This window comes from Haliotis rufescens, unplaced genomic scaffold, assembly GCF_023055435.1.
Source record: "Haliotis rufescens isolate VD_foot unplaced genomic scaffold, xgHalRufe1.0.p SCAF_6, whole genome shotgun sequence".
Lineage (NCBI taxonomy): Eukaryota > Metazoa > Mollusca > Gastropoda > Lepetellida > Haliotidae > Haliotis > Haliotis rufescens.
The window spans coordinates 60,812,809-60,833,925 of record NW_025964334.1 but is presented as its reverse complement, the minus strand read 5'-3'; the positions used below and the strand labels follow the sequence as shown (position 1 = coordinate 60,833,925).

Genomic DNA, 21,117 nt, shown 5'->3' with positions numbered 1-21,117 from the left:
CATGCACGTGTGTGTGTGTGTGTGTGTGTGTGCGTGCGTGCGTGCGTGTGTTTGTGTGTGTGTGTGTGTGTGTGTGTGTGCGTGTGTGCGCGTGTGTGTGTGGCTGCTTGTACTTGTCCGGACTGATACAATTTATAGTGCTAGATTTATAGTGTTATATTGTTCCCCTATTCAGTTCAATGTAATCATGCCAATCTCCATTGCTCTTTCAGTGTACATCACTGGCTTTTCGGGGGAGTTTTCACCTGATTACAGGGCAAGAAGTAGCCCTGAAACGTTGTTCCCAACAATAAAGTAGCTGTTATTATTAGAAATGTCATGTTCCAATGTTCTTCTTACTTTTAAATGCGTATCATTGAAACCATTTGCACTACAATATTTCATACCATTAAAACGAACATGTACTTTCCTACTCAAAACATATGTCATATATAACCTGGCCAATCTGATTCTGAGAGGTTACACTTACCTGGACATTACGTCATGAGAGAGGTAACACTTACCTGGATATTACGTCATGAGAGAGGTAACACTTACCTGGACATTATGTCATAAGAGAGGTAACACTTACCTGGACATTACGTCATGAGAGAGGTAACACTTACCTGGATATTACGTCATGAGAGAGGTAACACTTACCTGGACATTACGTCATGAGAGAGGTAATACTTACCTGGACATTACGTCATGGGAGAGGTAATACTTACTTGGACCCTACGCCATGAGAGAGGTAACAGTTACCTGGACATTACGTATTGAGAGATGTAATACTTACTTGGACATTACGTCATGAGAGAGGTAACACTTACCTGGACATTACGTCATGAGAGATGTAATACTTACTCGGACATTACGTCATGAGAGAGGTAACACTTACCTGGACATTACGTCATGAGAGATGTAATACTTACTTGGACATTACGTCATGAGAGAGGTAACAGTTACTTGGACCCTACGTCATGAGAGAGGTAATACTTACCTCGACATTACGTCATGAGAGAGGTAACACTTACTTGGACATTACGTCATGAGAGAGGTAAAACTTACTTGGACATTACGTCATGAGAGAGGTAACACTTCTTACCATTGACACATGTTGGCACTGGGCAGATAACGCCTTGTATGTCTAGTGGATTTCCAGCACAAGTGCTTCCGCCATTGACTGGAACAGGGTTGGTACATGTCCGTGTCCTCGTGTCCGTCCCACTGACCGACTGACCGCACGTAGCGCTACAGACCTTCACAGCCGGCGACCACTCCGTCCAGCCCCCGTTAACTGCAGCATCAACAGACAACAGAAGATATTATGTGACGCTGGATGGAAAAAGATGGCAATAGCAGACATTGTGTAAATATATATATTGTCAATAGAACTGTCCAGCCCCCGTTAACTGTAGCATCAGCGGCTGATGTGAGTTATTAAATAAATCAACTGTTGAATTGATAACTCACCACCGAAAGAAACGCGAACCATAGAAATATATAGAGGAGTATGTATGTACGTTAAGAAGAGATCTTTCCAGTGTGTACCAATAAATGACAAGACTGACAATCAGTCGAGTGTTACCACAGAGTGTCTATATTCTTATCACGATATGCCGCACGTGATTTCCAAACTTTACACGCTAAGTCTGCACGAGACAAATGGTACTTCTCGACTCACACCGATGCTCATAAACGCATCACATGTGACTTCATCTATGACTGGACATCTATGACGTCACATGTGATGCGTTTATGAGCATCGGTTCACACAACATACCAGTATGTCCGTTTGTGCGTCGAACCAATCTAATATCTCTTAAATATGAGTGAATCTTCATTTATTTACCAACATGTATGGTATATGATCTTCCAAGTATACAGAAACAACCGGATCGGCCGGGTAGCCTAGTGGTTAAAGCGTTCGCTCGTCACACCGAAGACCTGGGTTCGACTCCCGACATGGGTACAATGTGTGAAGTCCAATTTCTGGTGTCCCCCGCCGTGCTTTGGCTTGAATATTGCTAAAGGCGGCGTCAAGTCATACTCACTTTTAATTATAGCATAAGCAATCCAGAATGGCAAGTTTTGATAACCAAGCTTCTTCGTGCCATTCGAGGCTACAGTGAACACAGACACGCGACGTACCGTACACAAACACTCCTCCCTCCGACGTCGCCCCTCCAGCGATGAAGGTGTAGTTGCCGGTGTCGTTGACATTCGCTTGGAACCTGGTTAAGCGGTAGACGTTGCCGTCCCGGGTCATCACGTTCCGCGTATCCTGGGTAACGGGGACACCGTCCTTCATCCACTGCCAACCGGTTTCTACTGGTTGATTTAGCTGCGCAGACAACACGATTGGGGCCCCTGCTTCTACTTGAGCGTTCTGCACACCGGAGACGACGGCAACCTGCCCTGAGGCTTGACAAACAGCAAGCGGGCATTTAACAAGGACGCTGGGAAACCTTGAAAACATGAGCGTCAGGTGAGGCGAAATTGGGTTTAACGTCGCGTCCAAGATTATTGCACTAATATAGCGACGTGCATGCACGTGTGTGTGTGTGTGTGTGTGTGCGCGTGCGTGTCCGTGTGCGTGCACGTGCGCGTGTGTTTGTGGCTGCTTGTACTTGTCCTGACTGATACGATTTATAGTGCTAGCCCACTGAGATACCATGCCGCAGTTTAACATGAATACCCCACTCAGACATAGTATACTGACTCCGAACCAATCAGTCCTTGTTTCAGCCCCTTAATGCCGAGCGCCAGACAGGGTAACAACAAGTACACAATCCTGACCACAATATTTCCTGTTAACAAACCAACATCAATCACTGATAGAAACTAGAAATGTAACGCACCAAGCCGATCAAGGAATCTACCTACCCAGCGTTTATCTCACCGTTCTATAACCAGTCTCTGCCCACACACTGGGCACCTGTGTTTGTTTTGTTATATTGTTCCCCTATTCAGTTCAATGTAATCATGCCAATCTCCATTGCTCTTTCATTGTACGTCACTGGCTTTTCGGGGGAGTTTTCACCTGATTACAGGGCAAGAAGTAGCCCTGGAACGTTGTTCCCAACAATAAAGTAGCTGTTATTATTAGAAATGTCATGTTCCAATGTTCTTCTTACTTCTAAATGCGTATCATTGAAACCATTTACACTACAATATGCCATACCATTAAAACGAACATGTACTTTCCTACTCAAAACATATGTCATATATAACCTGGCCAATCTGATTCTGAGAGGTAACACTTACCTGGACATTACGTCATGAGAGGTAACACTTACCTAGACATTACGTCATGAGAGCGGGAACACTTACTTGGACATTACGTCATGAGAGAGGTAAAACTTACCTGGACATTACGTCATGAGAGAGGTAACACTTACCTGGACATTACGCCATGAGAGAGGTTACACTTACCTGGACATTACGTCATGAGAGAGGTAACACTTACCTGGACATTACGTCATGAGAGAGGTAATACTTGCCTGGACATTACGTCATGAGAGAGGTAACACTTGCCTGGACATTACGTCATGAGAGAGGTAACACTTACTTGGACATTACGTCATGAGAGAGGTAACACTTACTTGGACATTACGTCATGAGAGAGGTAACACTTAATCTGACATTACGTCATGAGAGAGGTAACACTTACTTGGACATTACGTCATGAGAGAGGTAACACTTACCTGGACATTACGTCATGAGAGAGGTAACACTTACCTGGATATTACGTCATGAGAGAGGTAACACTTACTTGGACATTACGTCATGAGAGAGGTAACACTTTCCTGGACATTACGTCATGAGAGAGGTAACACTTACCTGAATATTACGTCATGAGAGAGGTAACACTTACCTAGACATTACGTCATGAGAGTGGGAACACTTACCTGGACATTACGTCATGAGAGAGGTAACACTTACTTGGATATTACGTCATGAGAGAGATAACACTTACTTGGACATTACGTCATGAGAGAGGTAACACTTACTTGGACATTACGTCATGAGAGAGGTAACACTTACCTGGACATTACGTCATAAGAGAGGTAAAACTTACCTGGATATTACGTCATGAGAGAGGTAACACTTACCTGGACATTATGTCATGAGAGAGGTAACATATACCTGGATATTACGTCATGAGAGAGGTAACACTTACTTGGACATTACGTCATGAGAGAGGTAACACTTACTTGGACATTACGTCATGAGAGAGGTAACACTTACTTGGACATTACGTCATGAGAGAGGTAACACTTCTTACCATTGACACATGTTGGCACTGGGCAGTTAATGGTTTGTATTTCCAGTGGATTGCCAACACAGGTGCTTCCGCCATTGACTGGAACAGGGTTGGTACATGTCCGTGTCCTCGTGTCCGTCCCACTGACCGACTGACCGCACGTGGCGCCACACACCCTCACAGCCGGCGACCACTCCGTCCAGGCCCCGTTAACTGCAGCATCAACAGACAATGGCAGATATGTATATTCGCTGACGTCACGCTATGCCACACACTCAATCAGTAACATGGTGTGTGTTCGCTGACGTCACACTTTGCCACATTCTCATATATTCACATGTTTCTTCGCTGAAGTCACGCTATGCAACACACTCAAATATTCACATCCTGTGTACATGTTCGCTGACGTCTCGCTATGCAACACACTCAGTCAGTAACATGGTGTGTGTTCGCTGACGTCACACTATGCCACACACTTAAATATTCACACCCTGTGTATATGGCCGCTGACGTCACGCTTTGCTACACCCTCAATCAGTAACATGGTGTGTGTTCGCTGACGTCACGCTATACCACACACTCAGTCAGCAACATGGTGTGTGTTCGCTGACGTCATGCTATGCCACACACTCAATCAGTAACATGGTGTGTGTTTGCTGACGTCATGCTATCCCACACACTCAATCAGTAACACGGTGTGTGTTCGCTGACATTACGCTATGCCACACACTTAACTATTCACATCCTGTGTACATGTTCGCTGACGTCACACTATGCCACACACTCAGTCAGTAACATGGTGTGTGTTCGCTGACGTCATACTATGCCACAAACTCAGTCAGTAACATGGTGTTTGTTTGCTGACGTCACGCTATGCCACATACTCAGTCAGTAACATGGTGTGTGTTCGCTGACGTCACGCTATGCCACACACTTAGTCAGTAACATGGTCTGTGTTCGCTGACGTCACGCTATGCTACACTTCAGTCAGTAACATGGTGTGTGTTCGCTGACGTCACGCTGTGCCACACACTCAGTCAGTAACATGGTGTGTGTTCGCTGACGTCACGCTATGCTACACCCTCAATCAGTAACATGGTGTGTGTTCGCTGACGTCACGCTATGCTACACTTCAGTCAGTAACATGGTGTGTGTTCGCTGAAGTCACGCTGTGCCACACACTCAGTCAGTAACATGGTGTGTGTTCGCTGACGTCACGCTATGCTACACCCTCAATCAGAAACATGGTGTGTTTTTGCTGACGTCACGATATGCCACACACTTAAATATTCACATCCTGTATACATGTTCGCTGACGTCACGCTGTTGTCAACCTCTTTCTTGTGAGGAACACAACGTTACGGGGTATATGCTTACTCCTTCATCAGGTGAATGAGTGCCAGGAAGCAGAGAGAATATATATGTAACAAGAAAATACCTACAATAACACAGGTGAAAACTTAACATGGGGGGCCTAACAGTTTATTTACGCTGATCGATAATAGCAATGGACAGTAGTAATGGACAAATGTTATTACCTCTCAGTGATAATTACCCCCTGCCCTCCTTTTTGCCCTTTGCTTTTTAGCAATCAGGGATTAATGATTCATGGCTTTCATTTCCATTTGACCATAATGAAGAAGTTGACATCAATAAATTACTTTCTTTGCACATACACACAGAAAATACACACACACATATATATAGACAACACACACAGACAATACACACACACACATATATATACACAGTAAAAAAAGTGTTGCACCCCCACATTAATACGTTTGATACATCACAACATTTAAAACGCCCGACTCTGGTTTTAATGGTAGGTATTCCTTGGGGATCTGATGTTAAATGTGTAATGTTTTCGGAGGGAAGATGATCACCAAAACGTAGCAATCAGCACGTGAATTGCATGGTGCATGACATTTGCAGATTGCAGTATCTTCTTAAGCTCAACATCGCCTATAAAAGATGTTCTCTGACAGCCCAGTTTATTGTAACCCACAATGCCGGGTAGACGATTGTCAGAAGCAGTCAAGTGGCAGATTATTGGCCTTCATGGAGCAGGTCTTTCGTTCAAGGAGATTGGCAGAAGAACCGGACATCACTACTCAACAATAAGCCGTTTGGTCAGAAAACACGCACAAACTAATGATGTAAGGAATCGCAGACCCTCTGGCAGACCACGTAAGACCACAGTTAGAGATGACAGAGCGTTGTTGAGGGTGGTAAGGCGTCATCCATTTGCTACAAGCACAACCTTGAAACGTCTTTGGCTTCCTCGTCAACAGTTCAGTACCCAGACCGTGAGAAATCGTCTTAAAGCTGCAGGGTTGAAGTCCAGAAGGGTTATCAAGCGACCTAAACTCACAGACAACCACAAACGACTACGTCTAGCCTGGTGTAGACTGAGACAGAACTGGAACTTGAGGTCCTGGAGAAGAGTCCACTGGTCGGACGAAAGCAGGTTCCTTCTGCATGTTGTGGATGGCAGAGTGAGAGTATGGAGGCGTCCTGGAACAGCTTATACTGCAAGAAACATCATGCCAACTGTACCATATGGAGGTGGATCTGTTATGGTCTGGGGATGCTTCTCATTTGATTGTAAGCTTGATTTAGTGACCATACGAGGCAACTTGACAGGGGAGCGCTACATCCAAGAGGTGCTGAATCCAGTTGTGGTGCCCCATTTTGACAATCATCCACTGGCCACCAGACCGATATTCATGGATGACAATGCCAGACCACATCGTTCACGAGCTGTGACCCAGGTTATCCACAACAATGCTCTGACGCAGATTCCATGGCCAGCAATGAGTCCAGATCTGAATCCTCTGGAACATGTATGGGACATTTTGGGACGCCTGATTTATCGTCGGGACCCTCCTCCACAGAACTTGCGTGAATTGGAAGCAGCATTACACGAGGAGTGGCAGCAGCTGCCCATGGAGCGATTCCAACGTCTGGTGAGGAGTATGAGACGAAGACTTCAAGCTGTGATCCAAGTGCTTGGTGGAAGTTCTCGATATTGACTTACTGTGTTCGTCAAATCTCCATATGACATTCTTACCCTATTGGATGAATTTGGTCACTAAAAATTATTGAGATGTCACCATACTTAATGCGTCTTCGTTGTTCGTTCATTTTTCGTAAAAGTTCAGCATGAGATTATTACATGCCATAAGGTCATGGAATACCCCATTTAAGTTCATTGTATAGACAATACACTGGTTTGTTGGTATACACGAAATCCTGGTTATAATATTAATTCGGTTATCTTTACACCCTTTCAAAACACCCCTCCATGAAAAAGTATAGGGGGTGCAACACTTTTTTTACTGTGTATATATATATATTTATATATATATATATATATAGAGAGAGAGAGAGAGAGAGAGAGAGAGAGACAGACAGACAGACAGACAGACAGACAGACAGACAGACAAAAATACACACACAAACACACACAGAGAGGCAATACATAAACACAAACACACACAAACACACAAACACACAAACACACGCGGTTATTGGCGACGTACCAAACACCGTCACCGTGCCCTCTGACGTCGCGGCTCCAGCAGTGAAGGTGTATTTGCCAGAGTCGGGGACGGTCGACTGGAGCCTGGTCAAGCGGTAGACGTTGCCGTCCCGGGTCATCCCGTTCCGGGTATCCTGGGAAATGGGGACGCCGTCCTTCATCCACTGCCAACCGGTTTCTACTGGTTGATTTAGCTGCACAGACAACTCGATTGGGGCCCCTGCTTCAACCTGAGCGTCCTTCACCCCGGAGATTACTGCGCAGACGAGGACATCAGAACATTAAACACAAGGTCAATAGTGATGGCGGACACCAGGTACATATATATCATCTCTCATCATGGATACCAGGGGAAAACAAGTGCAACAGTGAGCGTGGCTCACTAATACCCCCGACCCGCCTAGTGTGTCAGTAGTTACAAATTAAATAGCTGGGATAGGGTTAACTTAGGGTTTGAAAAATTCATTAAAAAAATGGAAAATTAATGAAAACATTTTTTTTCTTTTGACTGCACCCCTCCATATGACACAGATTATATGTACTAAGTTTGAGATGAATCCACTGAATAGTTTAAGAGAAATCCCGCGGACAAAGTTTTCAGACGGACGTTAGGGTTTGAAAAATCCATAAAAAAATGGAAAATTAATGAAAACATTTTTTTTCTTTTGACTGCACCCCTCCATATGACACAGATTATATGTACTAAGTTTGAGATGAATCCACTGAATAGTTTTAGAGAAATCGCGCGGACAAAGTTTTCAGACGGACGTTAGGGTTTGAAAAATCCATAAAAAAATGGAAAATTAATGAAAACATTTTTTTTCTTTTGACTGCATCCCTCCATATGACACAGATTATATGTACTAAGTTTGAGATGAATCCACTGAATAGTTTTAGAGAAATCGCGCGGACAAAGTTTTCAGACGGACGTTAGGGTTTGAAAAATCCATAAAAAAATGGAAAATTAATGAAAACAATTTTTTATTCTTTTGACTGCACCCCTCCATATGACACAGATTATATGTACTAAGTTTGAGATGAATCCATTGAATAGTTTAAGAGAAATCGCGCGGACAAAGTTTTCGGACGGACGGACGGACGGACGGAATCTTGGTATAACTATATATGTCGGGGTATAATAAAACCAACAAGAACACAGGGAACATTATCATTAGTCTGCATATAATGTCTTAATAATCAAGTTTATATTTTTTAATCTTTACCGGAAATGAGTGTGGATTGCTATGACAAGTCACGTGACATTAACTGACCCGTGTCGTTGCAGGCGCCCAGGTGACACACCTGGTACTTCCTCTGTATGTATCCCCCGGAACACGGGGCGCCGGTGGTACTGGGCGGGGGGTTGTCACATGCGCGGGTTCTGTTAGCTTCTCCAGGCACAGAGCCGCAGGATCCAGTGCAGACAACAGCCCACTCGGTCCACACACTCCAACCGCCGTTCACTGTAGTTAAACACACACAGAGCAAACGTCACTGTAACACAGAGGCAGTAAACATCACTGTTACACAGTCGCAGTAAACATCACTGATACACAGTCGCAGTAAACATCACTGTTACACAGTCGCAGTAAACATCACTGTTACACAGTCGCAGTAAACATCACTGTTACACAGTCGCAGTAAACATCACTGTTACACAGTCGCAGTAAACATCACTGTTACACAGTCGCAGTAAACATCACTGTAACACAGAGGCAGTAAACATCACTGTTACACAGTCGCAGTAAACATCACTGTTACACAGTCGCAGTAAACATCACTGTTACACAGTCGCAGTAAATATCACTGTTACACAGTCGCAGTAAACATCACTGTTACACAGTCGCAGTAAATATCACTGTTCCACAGTCGCAGTAAATATCACTGTTACACAGTCGCAGTAAACATCACTGTTACACAGTCGCAGTAAACATCACTGTTACACAGTCGCAGTAAACATCACTGTTACACAGTCGCAGTAAATATCACTGTTACACAGTCGCAGTAAACATCACTGTTACACAGTCGCAGTAAATATCACTGTTACACAGTCGCAGTAAACGTCACTGTTACACAGTCGCAGTAAACATCACTGTTACACAGTCGCAGTAAACATCACTGTTACACAGTCGCAGTAAACACCACTGTTACACAGTCGCAGTAAATATCACTGTTACACAGTCGCAGTAAACATCACTGTTACACAGTCGCAGTAAACATCACTGTTACACAGTCGCAGTAAACACCACTGTTACACAGTCGCAGTAAATATCACTGTTACACAGTCGCAGTAAACATCACTGTTACACAGTCGCAGTAAACATCACTGTCTCACACAGATGCAGTGAACGTCACTGTCACACACAGACACAGAACACGTAACAGTTACACACAAAGTAAACGTTACTGTCACACACAGACACTGTACACGTCACTGTCACACACAGACACAGTAAACGTCACTGTCAAACACATACACTGTACATGTCACAGTCACACACAGACACAGTAAACGTCACTGTCACACACATACACTGTACACGTCACTGTCTCACACAGACACTGTACACGTCACAGTCACACACATACACAGTAAACGTCACTGTCACACACAGACACAGTAAACGTCACTGTCACACACAGACACAGTAAACGTCACTGTCACACACATACACTGTACATGTCACAGTCACACACATACACAGTAAACGTCACTGTCACACACAGACACTGTACACGTCAATGTCACACACGGACACTGTACACGTCACTGTCACACACATACACAGTAAACGTCACGGTCACACACATACACAGTAAACGTCACTGTCACACACAGACAATGTACACGTCACAGTCACACACAGACACTGTACACGTCACTGTCACACACATACACAGTAAACGTCACGGTCACACACATACACAGTAAACGTCACTGTCACACACAGACAATGTACACGTCACAGTCACACACAGACACTGTACACGTCACAGTCACACACAGACACTGTACACGTCACAGTCACACTAATACACAGTAAACGTCACTGTCGCACACAGACACAGTAAACATCCCCATCACACAGACACATTTAACCTCATTGTCACACACAGACACAGTAAACATCCCCATCACACATACAGTAAACATCTGTGCCACACACACACACAGTAAACATCAGTGTCACATTCAGACACAGTAAACATCAGTGTCACACACAGACACAGTAAACATCAGTGTCACACACATATACAGTAAACATCAGTGTCACACACATACACAGTAAACATCCCCATCACACATACACAGTAAACATCCCCATCACACAGACACAGTAAATGTCATTGTCACACACAGACACTGTAAACATCAGTGTCACACACAGACACAGTTAACATCACTGTCACACACAGACACAGTAAACATCAGTGTCACACACACACAGTAAAAATCGGTGTCACACACAGACACAGTAAACATCAGTGTCACACACACAGAGTAAACATCAGTGTCACACACAGACACAGTAAACATCGGTGTCACACACACAGAACAAACATCAGTGTCACACACAGACACAGTAAACGTCACTGTCACACACAGACACAGTAAACGTCACTGTCACACACAGACACAGTAAACATCAGTGTCACACACACACACAGTAAAGGTCACTGTCACACACAGACACAGTAAACATCAGTGTCACACACAGACACAGTAAAGGTCACTGTCACACACAGACACAGTAAACATCAGTGTCACACACACACACACAGTAAACATCGGTGTCACCCACAGACACAGTAAACATCAGTGTCACACACACACAGTAAACATCAGTGTCACACACACACAGTAAAGGTCACTGTCACACACAGACACAGTAAACATCAGTGTCACACACACAGAGTAAAGGTCACTGTCACACACAAACACAGTAAACGTCACTGTCACACACAGACACAGTAAACATCAGTGTCACACACAGACACTGTAAACATCAGTGTCACACACAGACACAGTTAACATCACTGTCACACACAGACACAGTAAACATCAGTGTCACACACACACAGTAAAAATCGGTGTCACACACAGACACAGTAAACATCAGTGTCACACACACAGAGTAAACATCAGTGTCACACCCAGACACAGTAAACATCGGTGTCACACACACAGAACAAACATCAGTGTCACACACAGACACAGTAAACGTCACTGTCACACACAGACACAGTAAACGTCACTGTCACACACAGACACAGTAAACATCAGTGTCACACACACACAGTAAAGGTCACTGTCACACACAGACACAGTAAACATCAGTGTCACACACAGACACAGTAAAGGTCACTGTCACACACAGACAAAGTAAACATCAGTGTCACACACACACACACAGTAAACATCGGTGTCACCCACAGACACAGTAAACATCAGTGTCACACACACACAGTAAACATCAGTGTCACACACACACAGTAAAGGTCACTGTCACACACAGACACAGTAAACATCAGTGTCACACACACAGAGTAAAGGTCACTGTCACACACAAACACAGTAAACGTCACTGTCACACACAGACACAGTAAACGTCACTGTCACACACAGACACAGTAAACGTCACTGTCACACACAGACACAGTAAACGTCACTGTCACACACAGACAGTAAACGTCACTGTCACACACAGACACGGTAAACGTCACTGTCACACACAGACACAGTAAACGTCACTGTCACACACAGACACAGTAAACGTCACTGTCACACACAGACACAGTAAAGGTCACTGTCACACACAGACACAGTAAACGTCACTGTCACACACAGACACAGTAAACGTCACTGTCACACACAGACACAGTAAAGGTCACTGTCACACACAGACACAGTAAAGGTCACTGTCACACACAGACACAGTAAAGGTCACTGTCACACACACACACACAGTAAACATCACTGTCACACACAGACACAGTAAACATCAGTGTCACGCACAGAGACAGTAAACGTCACAGTCACACACAGACACAGTAAACATCAGTGTCACACACAGACACAGTAAACGTCACAGTCACACACAGACACAGTAAAGGTCACTGTCACACATATGTATTTGTTAGGACGTCTTGAGTGGATGGTTAGACTGTTCACTCTGTTTAGAGTGATAACAACGTGTCATATGAAAAAGATTGTTAACCAGAATTTACGTTACCTGAAGTAGGACGTTGCATAATGTTACCTATTGTAGGATATCATGTTACCTAAAGTGGAACATGACTTTACCTATAAAGGGACATGACGTTACCTATAGTGTTATATGACACCACCTATGTTGGGATATGACGTTAACAACAGTGTAATAAGACGTCACTTATGTTGGGATATGACGTTAACTATAGTGTTATATGACACCACTTATGTTGGGATATGACGTTAACTATAGTGTTATATGACGCCACTTATGTTGGGATATGACGTTAACTATAGTGTTATATGACACCACTTATGTTGGGATATGACGTTAACAACAGTGTAATAAGACGTCACTTATGTTGGGATATGACGTTAACTATAGTGTTATATGACGCCACCCATAGTGGGACATGACGTTAACTATAGTGTTATAAGACGCCACTTATGTTGGGATATGACGTTAACTATAGTGTTATATGACGCCACCCATAGTGGGACATGACGTTAACTATAGTGTTATAAGACGCCACTTATGTTGGGATATGACGTTAACTATAGGGTTATATGACGCCACTTATGTTGGGATATGACGTTAACTATAGGGTTATATGACGCCACTTATGTTGGGATATGACCTTACCTATAGTGACACATGACGTCACCTATAGTGGGACATGACGTTACCTGTAGTGTTATATGACGTCACCTAAAGTGGGACATAACGTTACCTGTAGTGGCACATGATGTCATCTATAGTGGGCCATGACGTCACCTATAGTGGGACACGACATCACCTATAGCGGGACATGACATCACCTTTAGTGGGAAACGACATCACCTATAGTGGGTCATGACATCACCTATAGTGGGACACAACATCACCTACAGTGGGACATGACGCTACCTATCGTGGCACATGACGTCACCTATAGTGGGCCATGACGTCATCTAAAGTGGGACACGACATCACCTATAGTGGGACACGACATCACCTATAGTGGGACACGACATCACCTGAAGTGGAACAGGACGTCACCTGTAGTAGGACATGACGTCACCTATAGTGGTTCATGACGTTATCTATAGTGGCACATGACATCACCTATAGTGGGACATGACATCACCTATAGTAGGACATGACGTCACCTATACTGGGACCTGACGTTACCTGTGTTGGGACATGGTGGCAGTACACACTGCGCATTCTTCATCTCCACAGCTTCCCCTTCACACGATGCTCCCCCGTTGCTGGGGGCAGGGTTGTTACACGCCCGGGTCCTGTTGTCAACACCCCCGGCCATGCCACATGACGCCAAGCAGAACCTCCGCCATGACGCCCAGTTCGACCAGCCACCGTCAGCTGCCAAAACCAGGAAGGAATTAAACCAACATAGTAACTACCGACCAATACCATGCTGGACATGAAACCAACATACCCACTACCCTCCAATACCAGGCTGGACGTGAAACCAACATACCTACTACCCTCCAATACCATGCTGGACGTGAAACCAACATACCCACTACCGACCAATACCATACGAGACATGAAACCAACATACCCACTACCGACCAATACCATACGAGACGTGAAACCAACATACCCACTACCCACCAATACCATGCTGGACGTGAAACCAACATACCCACTACCCACCAATACCATGCTGGACGTGAAACCAACATACCCACTACCGACCAATACCATGCTGGACATGAAACCAACATACCCACTACCGACCAATACCATGCTGGACGTGAAACCAACATACCCACTACCGACCAATACCATGCTTGACATGAAACCAACATACCCACTACCCACCAATACCATGCTGGACATGAAACCAACATACCTACTACCCTCCAATACCATGCTGGACGTGAAACCAACATACCCACTACCGACCAATACCATGCTGGACGTGAAACCAACATACCCACTACCGACCAATACCATGCTGGACGTGAAACCAACATACCCACTACCGACCAATACCATGCTGGACATGAAACCAACATACCCACTACCGACCAATACCATGCTGGACATGAAACCAACATACCCACTACCCTCCAATACCATGTTGGACGTGAAACCAACATACCCACTACCGACCAATACCATGCTGGATGTGAAACCAACATACCCACTACCGACCAATACCATGCTGGACATGGAACCAACATACCCACTACCCTCCAATACCGTGCTGGACATGAAACCAACATACCCACTACCGACCAATACCATGCTGGACATGAAACCAACATACCCACTACCCTCCAATACCGTGCTGGACATGAAACCAACATACCCACTACCGACCAATACCATGCTGGACATGGAACCAACATACCCACTACCCTCCAATACCATGCTGGACATGAAACCAACATACCCACTACCGACCAATACCATGCTGGACGTGAAACCAACATACCCACTACCCTCCAATACCATGCTGGACATGGAACCAACATACCCACTACCCTCCAATACCGTGCTGGACATGAAACCAACATACCCACTACCGACCAATACCATGCTGGACATGAAACCAACATACCCACTACCGACCAATACCATGCTGGACGTGAAACCAACATACCCACTACCGACCAATACCATGCTGGACGTGAAACCAACATACCCACTACCCTCCAATACCATGCGAGACGTGAAACCAACATACCCACTACCGACCAATACCATGCTGGACGTGAAACCAACATACCCACTACCCTCAAATACCATGCTGGACGTGAAACCAACATACCCACTACCGACCAATACCATGCTGGACATGAAACCAACATACCCACTACCCACCAATACCACGCGAGACGTGAAACCAACATACCCACTACCCACCAATACCATGCTGGACGTGAAACCAACATACCCACTACACACCAATACCATGCGAGACGTGAAATCAACATACCCACTACCGACCAATACCATGCTGGACATGAAATCAACATACCCACTACCCTCCAATACCATGCGAGACGTGAAACCAACATACCCACTACCGACCAATACCATGCTGGACATGAAACCAACATACCCACTACCCTCCAATACCATGCTGGACATGGAACCAACATACCCACTACCCTCCAATGCCATGCTGGACATGAAACCAACATACCCACTACCCTCCAATACCATGCTGGACATAAAACCAACATACCCACTACCGACCAATACCATGCTGGACGTGAAACCAACATACCCACTACCCTCCAATACCATGCTGGACGTGAAACCAACATACCTACTACCCTCCAATACCATGCTGGACGTGAAACCAACATACCCACTACCGACCAATACCATGCTGGACGTGAAACCAACATACCTACTACCGACCAATACCATGCTGGACATAAAACCAACATACCCACTACCGACCAATACCATGCTGGACGTGAAACCAACATACCCACTACCGACCAATACCATGCTGGACATGAAACCAACATACCCACTACCCTCCAATACCATGCTGGACATAAAACCAACATACCCACTACCCTCCAATACCATGCTGGACGTGAAACCAACATACCCACTACCGACCAATACCATGCTGGACACGAAACCAACATACCCACTACCCTCCAATACCATGCTGGACGTGAAACCAACATACCCACTACCGACCAATACCATGCTGGACGCGAAACCAACATACCCACTACCCTCCAATACCATGCTGGACGTGAAACCAACATACCCACTACCGACCAATACCATGCTGGACACGAAACCAACATACCCACTACCCTCCAATACCACGCGAGACGTGAAACCAACATACCCACTACCGACCAATACCATGCTGGACGTGACACCAACATACCCACTACACACCAATACCATGCGAGACGTGAAATCAACATACCCACTACCGACCAATACCATGCTGGACATGAAATCAACATACCCACTACCCTCCAATACCATGCGAGATGTGAAACCAACATACCCACTACCGACCAATACCATGCTGGACGTGAAACCAACATACCCACTACCGACCAATACCATGCTGGATGTGAAACCAACATACCCACTACCCTCCAATACCATGCTGGACATGAAACCAACATACCCACTACCGACCAATACCATGCTGGACATGAAACCAACATACCCACTACCGACCAATACCATGCTGGACGTGAAACCAACATACCCACTACCGACCAATACCATGCTGGATGTGAAACCAACATACCCACTACCGACCAATACCATGCTGGATGTGAAACCAACATAGCAACTACCGACCAATACCATGCTGGACGTGAAACCAACATACCCACTACCCTCCAATATCATGCTGGACGTGAAACCAACATACCCACTACCGACCAAAAACATCCTGGACATGAAACCAACATACCCACTACCCACCAATACCATGCTGGACATGAAACCAACATACCCACTACCCTCCAATACCATGCTGGACATGAAACCAACATACCCACTACCCACCAATACCATGCTGGACGTGAAACCAACATACCCACTACCGACCAATACCATGCTGGACGTGAAACCAACATACCCACTACCGACCAATACCATGCTGGACACGAAACCAACATACCCACTACCGACCAATACCATGCTGGACGTGAAACCAACATACCCACTACCCTCCAATACCGTGCTGGACATGAAACCAACATACCCACTACCCTCCAATACCATGCGAGACGTGAAACCAACATACCCACTACCCTCCAATACCATGCGAGACGTGAAACCAACATACCAACTACCACCAGCTGCTCTTCACATTTACCATATCCCGAGCCTTAAGCTTACCCCTCTATAATCAGCATTATCCTCTTGCTATCTTTAGGCTATTGCAGATATATTCTCCCAATGTACTGACGCACGTTTAATAACACACCATCACGTTGGCAAAACCTTGACATTACTCAAGACTTGTAGCACAATTATTATCCAAAACAGTCCATCCATATTACACACCCACAATCACAGCGCCATTACACAAAACCTATTACAATTTACCAAACAACGTCACAATACATAATCTTACCAAACACTGTCACTGTCCCCTCCGACGTCTTTCCCCCGACGCTGAAGACATACTTCCCGGAGTCAGCCACGCCCGCCCCCGTCAGGGTCAGGCCGTATGTGTCACCGTCCTCGGAGAACTTGATCCTGTCCCCCTCTGTAACAGCAACCCCATCCTTCATCCAGCTCCAGCCCGAATGTCCGGCAGTGGTCAGCTGAGCCGACAAGGCCACGGTGTCCCCGACAGGGACGCGGACATCTTGCAGTCCTCTGGTGAAAGCAACTGAAAATACACAGACGCCGAGAAGGGAGTGACACAGAAACGGCCAATACCAATACAAAACAGTAACATGTCACTTGCATCCCCCTACACTGAACAGGTATATCCTACCTGGACATTCTGACAGTGGATAAGTAAGATATCCTACCTGGACATTCTGGCTGTGGATAGGAAAAATATCCTACCTGGACATTCTGACAGTGGATAGGTAAAATATCCTACCTGGACATTCTGGCAGTGGATAGGTAAAATATCTTACCTGGACATTCTGACAGTGGATAGGTAAAATATCCTACCTGGACATTCTGACAGTGGATAGGTAAAATATCCTACCTGGACATTCTGGCTGTGGATAGGTAAAATATCCTACCTGGACATTCTGGCAGTGGATAGGTAAAATATCTTACCTGGACATTCTGGCTGTGGATAGGAAAAATATCCTACCTGGACATTCTGACAGTGGATAGGTAAAATATCCTACCTGGACATTCTGGAAGTGGATAGGTAAAATATCCTACCTGGACATTCTGACAGTGGATAGGTAACATATCTTACCTGGACATTCTGGCTGTGGATAGGAAAAATATCCTACCTGGACATTCTGGCTGTGGATAGGTAAAATATCTTACCTGGACATTCTGACAGTGGATAGGTAAAATATCTTACCTGGACATTCTGGCTGTGGATAGGAAAAATATCCTACCTGGACATTCTGGAAGTGGATAGGTAAAATATCTTACCTGGACATTCTGGCTGTGGATAGGAAAAATATCCTACCTGGACATTCTGACAGTGGATAGGTACAATATCCTACCTGGACATTCTGGCTGTGGATAGGTAAAATATCCTACCTGGACATTCTGACAGTGGATAGGTAAAATATCTTACCTGGACATTCTGGCAGTGGATAGGAAAAATATCCTACCTGGACATTCTGACAGTGGATAGGTAAAATATCCTACCTGGACATTCTGGCTGTGGATAGGTAAAATATCCTACCTGGACATTCTGACAGTGGATAGGTAAAATATCTTACTTGGACATTCTGGCTGTGGATAGGAAAAATATCCTACCTGGACATTCTGGAAGTGGATAGGTAAAATATCTTACCTGGACATTCTGGCAGTGGATAGGTAAAATATCTTACCTGGACATTCTGGCTGTGGATATGAAAAATATCCTACCTGGACATTCTCGAAGTGGATAGGTAACATATCTTACCTGGACATTCTGACAGTGGATAGGTAAAATATCCTACCTGGACATTCTGACAGTGGATAGGTAAAATATCTTACCTGGACATTCTGGCTGTGGATAGGAAAAATATCCTACCTGGACATTCTGACAGTGGATAGGTAACATATCTTACCTGGACATTCTGGCTGTGGATAGGAAAAATATCCTACCTGGACATTCTGGAAGTGGATAGGTAAAATATCTTACCTGGACATTCTGACAGTGGATAGGTAAAATATCTTACCTGGACATTCTGACAGTGGATAGGTAAAATATCTTACCTGGACATTCTGGCTGTGGATAGGTAAAATATCTTACCTGGACATTCTGACAGTGGATAGGTAAAATATCCTACCTGGACATTCTGACAGTGGATAGGTAAAATATCCTACCTGGACATTCTGGCAGTGGATAGGTAAAATATCCTACCTGGACATTCTGACAGTGGATAGGTAAAATATCTTACCTGGACATTCTGACAGTGGATAGGTAAAATATCCTACCTGGACATTCTGACAGTGGATAGGTAAAATATCCTACCTGGACATCCTGACAGTGGATAGGTAAAATATCCTACCTGGACATTCTGGCAGTGGATAGGTAAAATATCTTACCTGGACATTCTGGCTGTGGATAGGTAAAATATCTTACCTGGACATTCTGGCAGTGGATAGGTAAAATATCCTACCTGGACATTCTGACAGTGGATAGGTAAAATATCTTACCTGGACATTCTGGCTGTGGATAGGTAAAATATCTTACCTGGACATTCTGGCAGTGGATAGGTAAAATATCCTACCTGGACATTCTAACAGTGGATAGGTAAAATATCCTACCTGGACATTCTGACAGTGGATAGGTAAAATATCCTACCTGGACATTCTGGCAGTGGATAGGTAAAATATCTTACCTGGACATTCTGACAGTGGATAGGTAAAATATCTTACCTGGACATTCTGGCAGTGGATAGGTAAAATGTCTTACCTGGACATTCTGGAAGTGGATAGGTAAAATATCTTACCTGGACATTCTGACAGTGGATAGGTAAAATATCTTACCTGGACATTCTGGAAGTGGATAGGTAACATATCTTACCTGGACATTCTGGAAGTGGATAGGTAAAATATCTTACCTGGACATTCTCGAAGTGGATAGGTAACATATCTCACCTGGACATTCTGGAAGTGGATAGGTAAAATATCTTACCTGGACATTCTGGCAGTGGATAGGTAAAATATCTTACCTGGACATTCTGGCTGTGGATAGGTAAAATATCTTACCTGGACATTCTGGAAGTGAATAGGTTAAATATCTTACCTGGACATTCTGGAAGTGGATAGGTAAAATATCTTACCTGGACATTCTGGAAGTGGATAGGTAACATATCTTACCTGGACATTCTGGAAGTGGATAGGTAAAATATGTTACCTGGACATTCTGGCTGTGGATAGGAAAAATATCTTACCTGGACATTCTGGCAGTGGATAGGTAAAATATCTTACCTCGACATTCTGGAAGTGGATAGGTA

The 21,117-nt window shown here is 44.7% G+C and overlaps 1 protein-coding gene across 9 annotated transcripts in view; it reads right to left on the bottom strand.

Moving 5' to 3' along the window:
* The window catches only part of LOC124124850, a 112,595-nt gene that overhangs the window by 47,829 nt on the left and 43,649 nt on the right, over positions 1–21,117 (bottom strand). For all 9 annotated transcript variants that reach the window (XM_048385529.1, XM_048385532.1, XM_048385534.1 and 6 more), the window contains exons 18-24: positions 18,096–18,356; positions 14,177–14,368; positions 9,065–9,256; positions 7,795–8,049; positions 4,268–4,459; positions 2,131–2,403; positions 1,085–1,276 (exon numbers count right to left, since the gene is read on the bottom strand). In XM_048385529.1, coding sequence (XP_048241486.1) covers positions 1,085–1,276; positions 2,131–2,403; positions 4,268–4,459; positions 7,795–8,049; positions 9,065–9,256; positions 14,177–14,368; positions 18,096–18,356 — 1,557 coding nt within the window. The remainder of the gene's footprint in view (positions 1–1,084; positions 1,277–2,130; positions 2,404–4,267; positions 4,460–7,794; positions 8,050–9,064; positions 9,257–14,176; positions 14,369–18,095; positions 18,357–21,117) is intronic.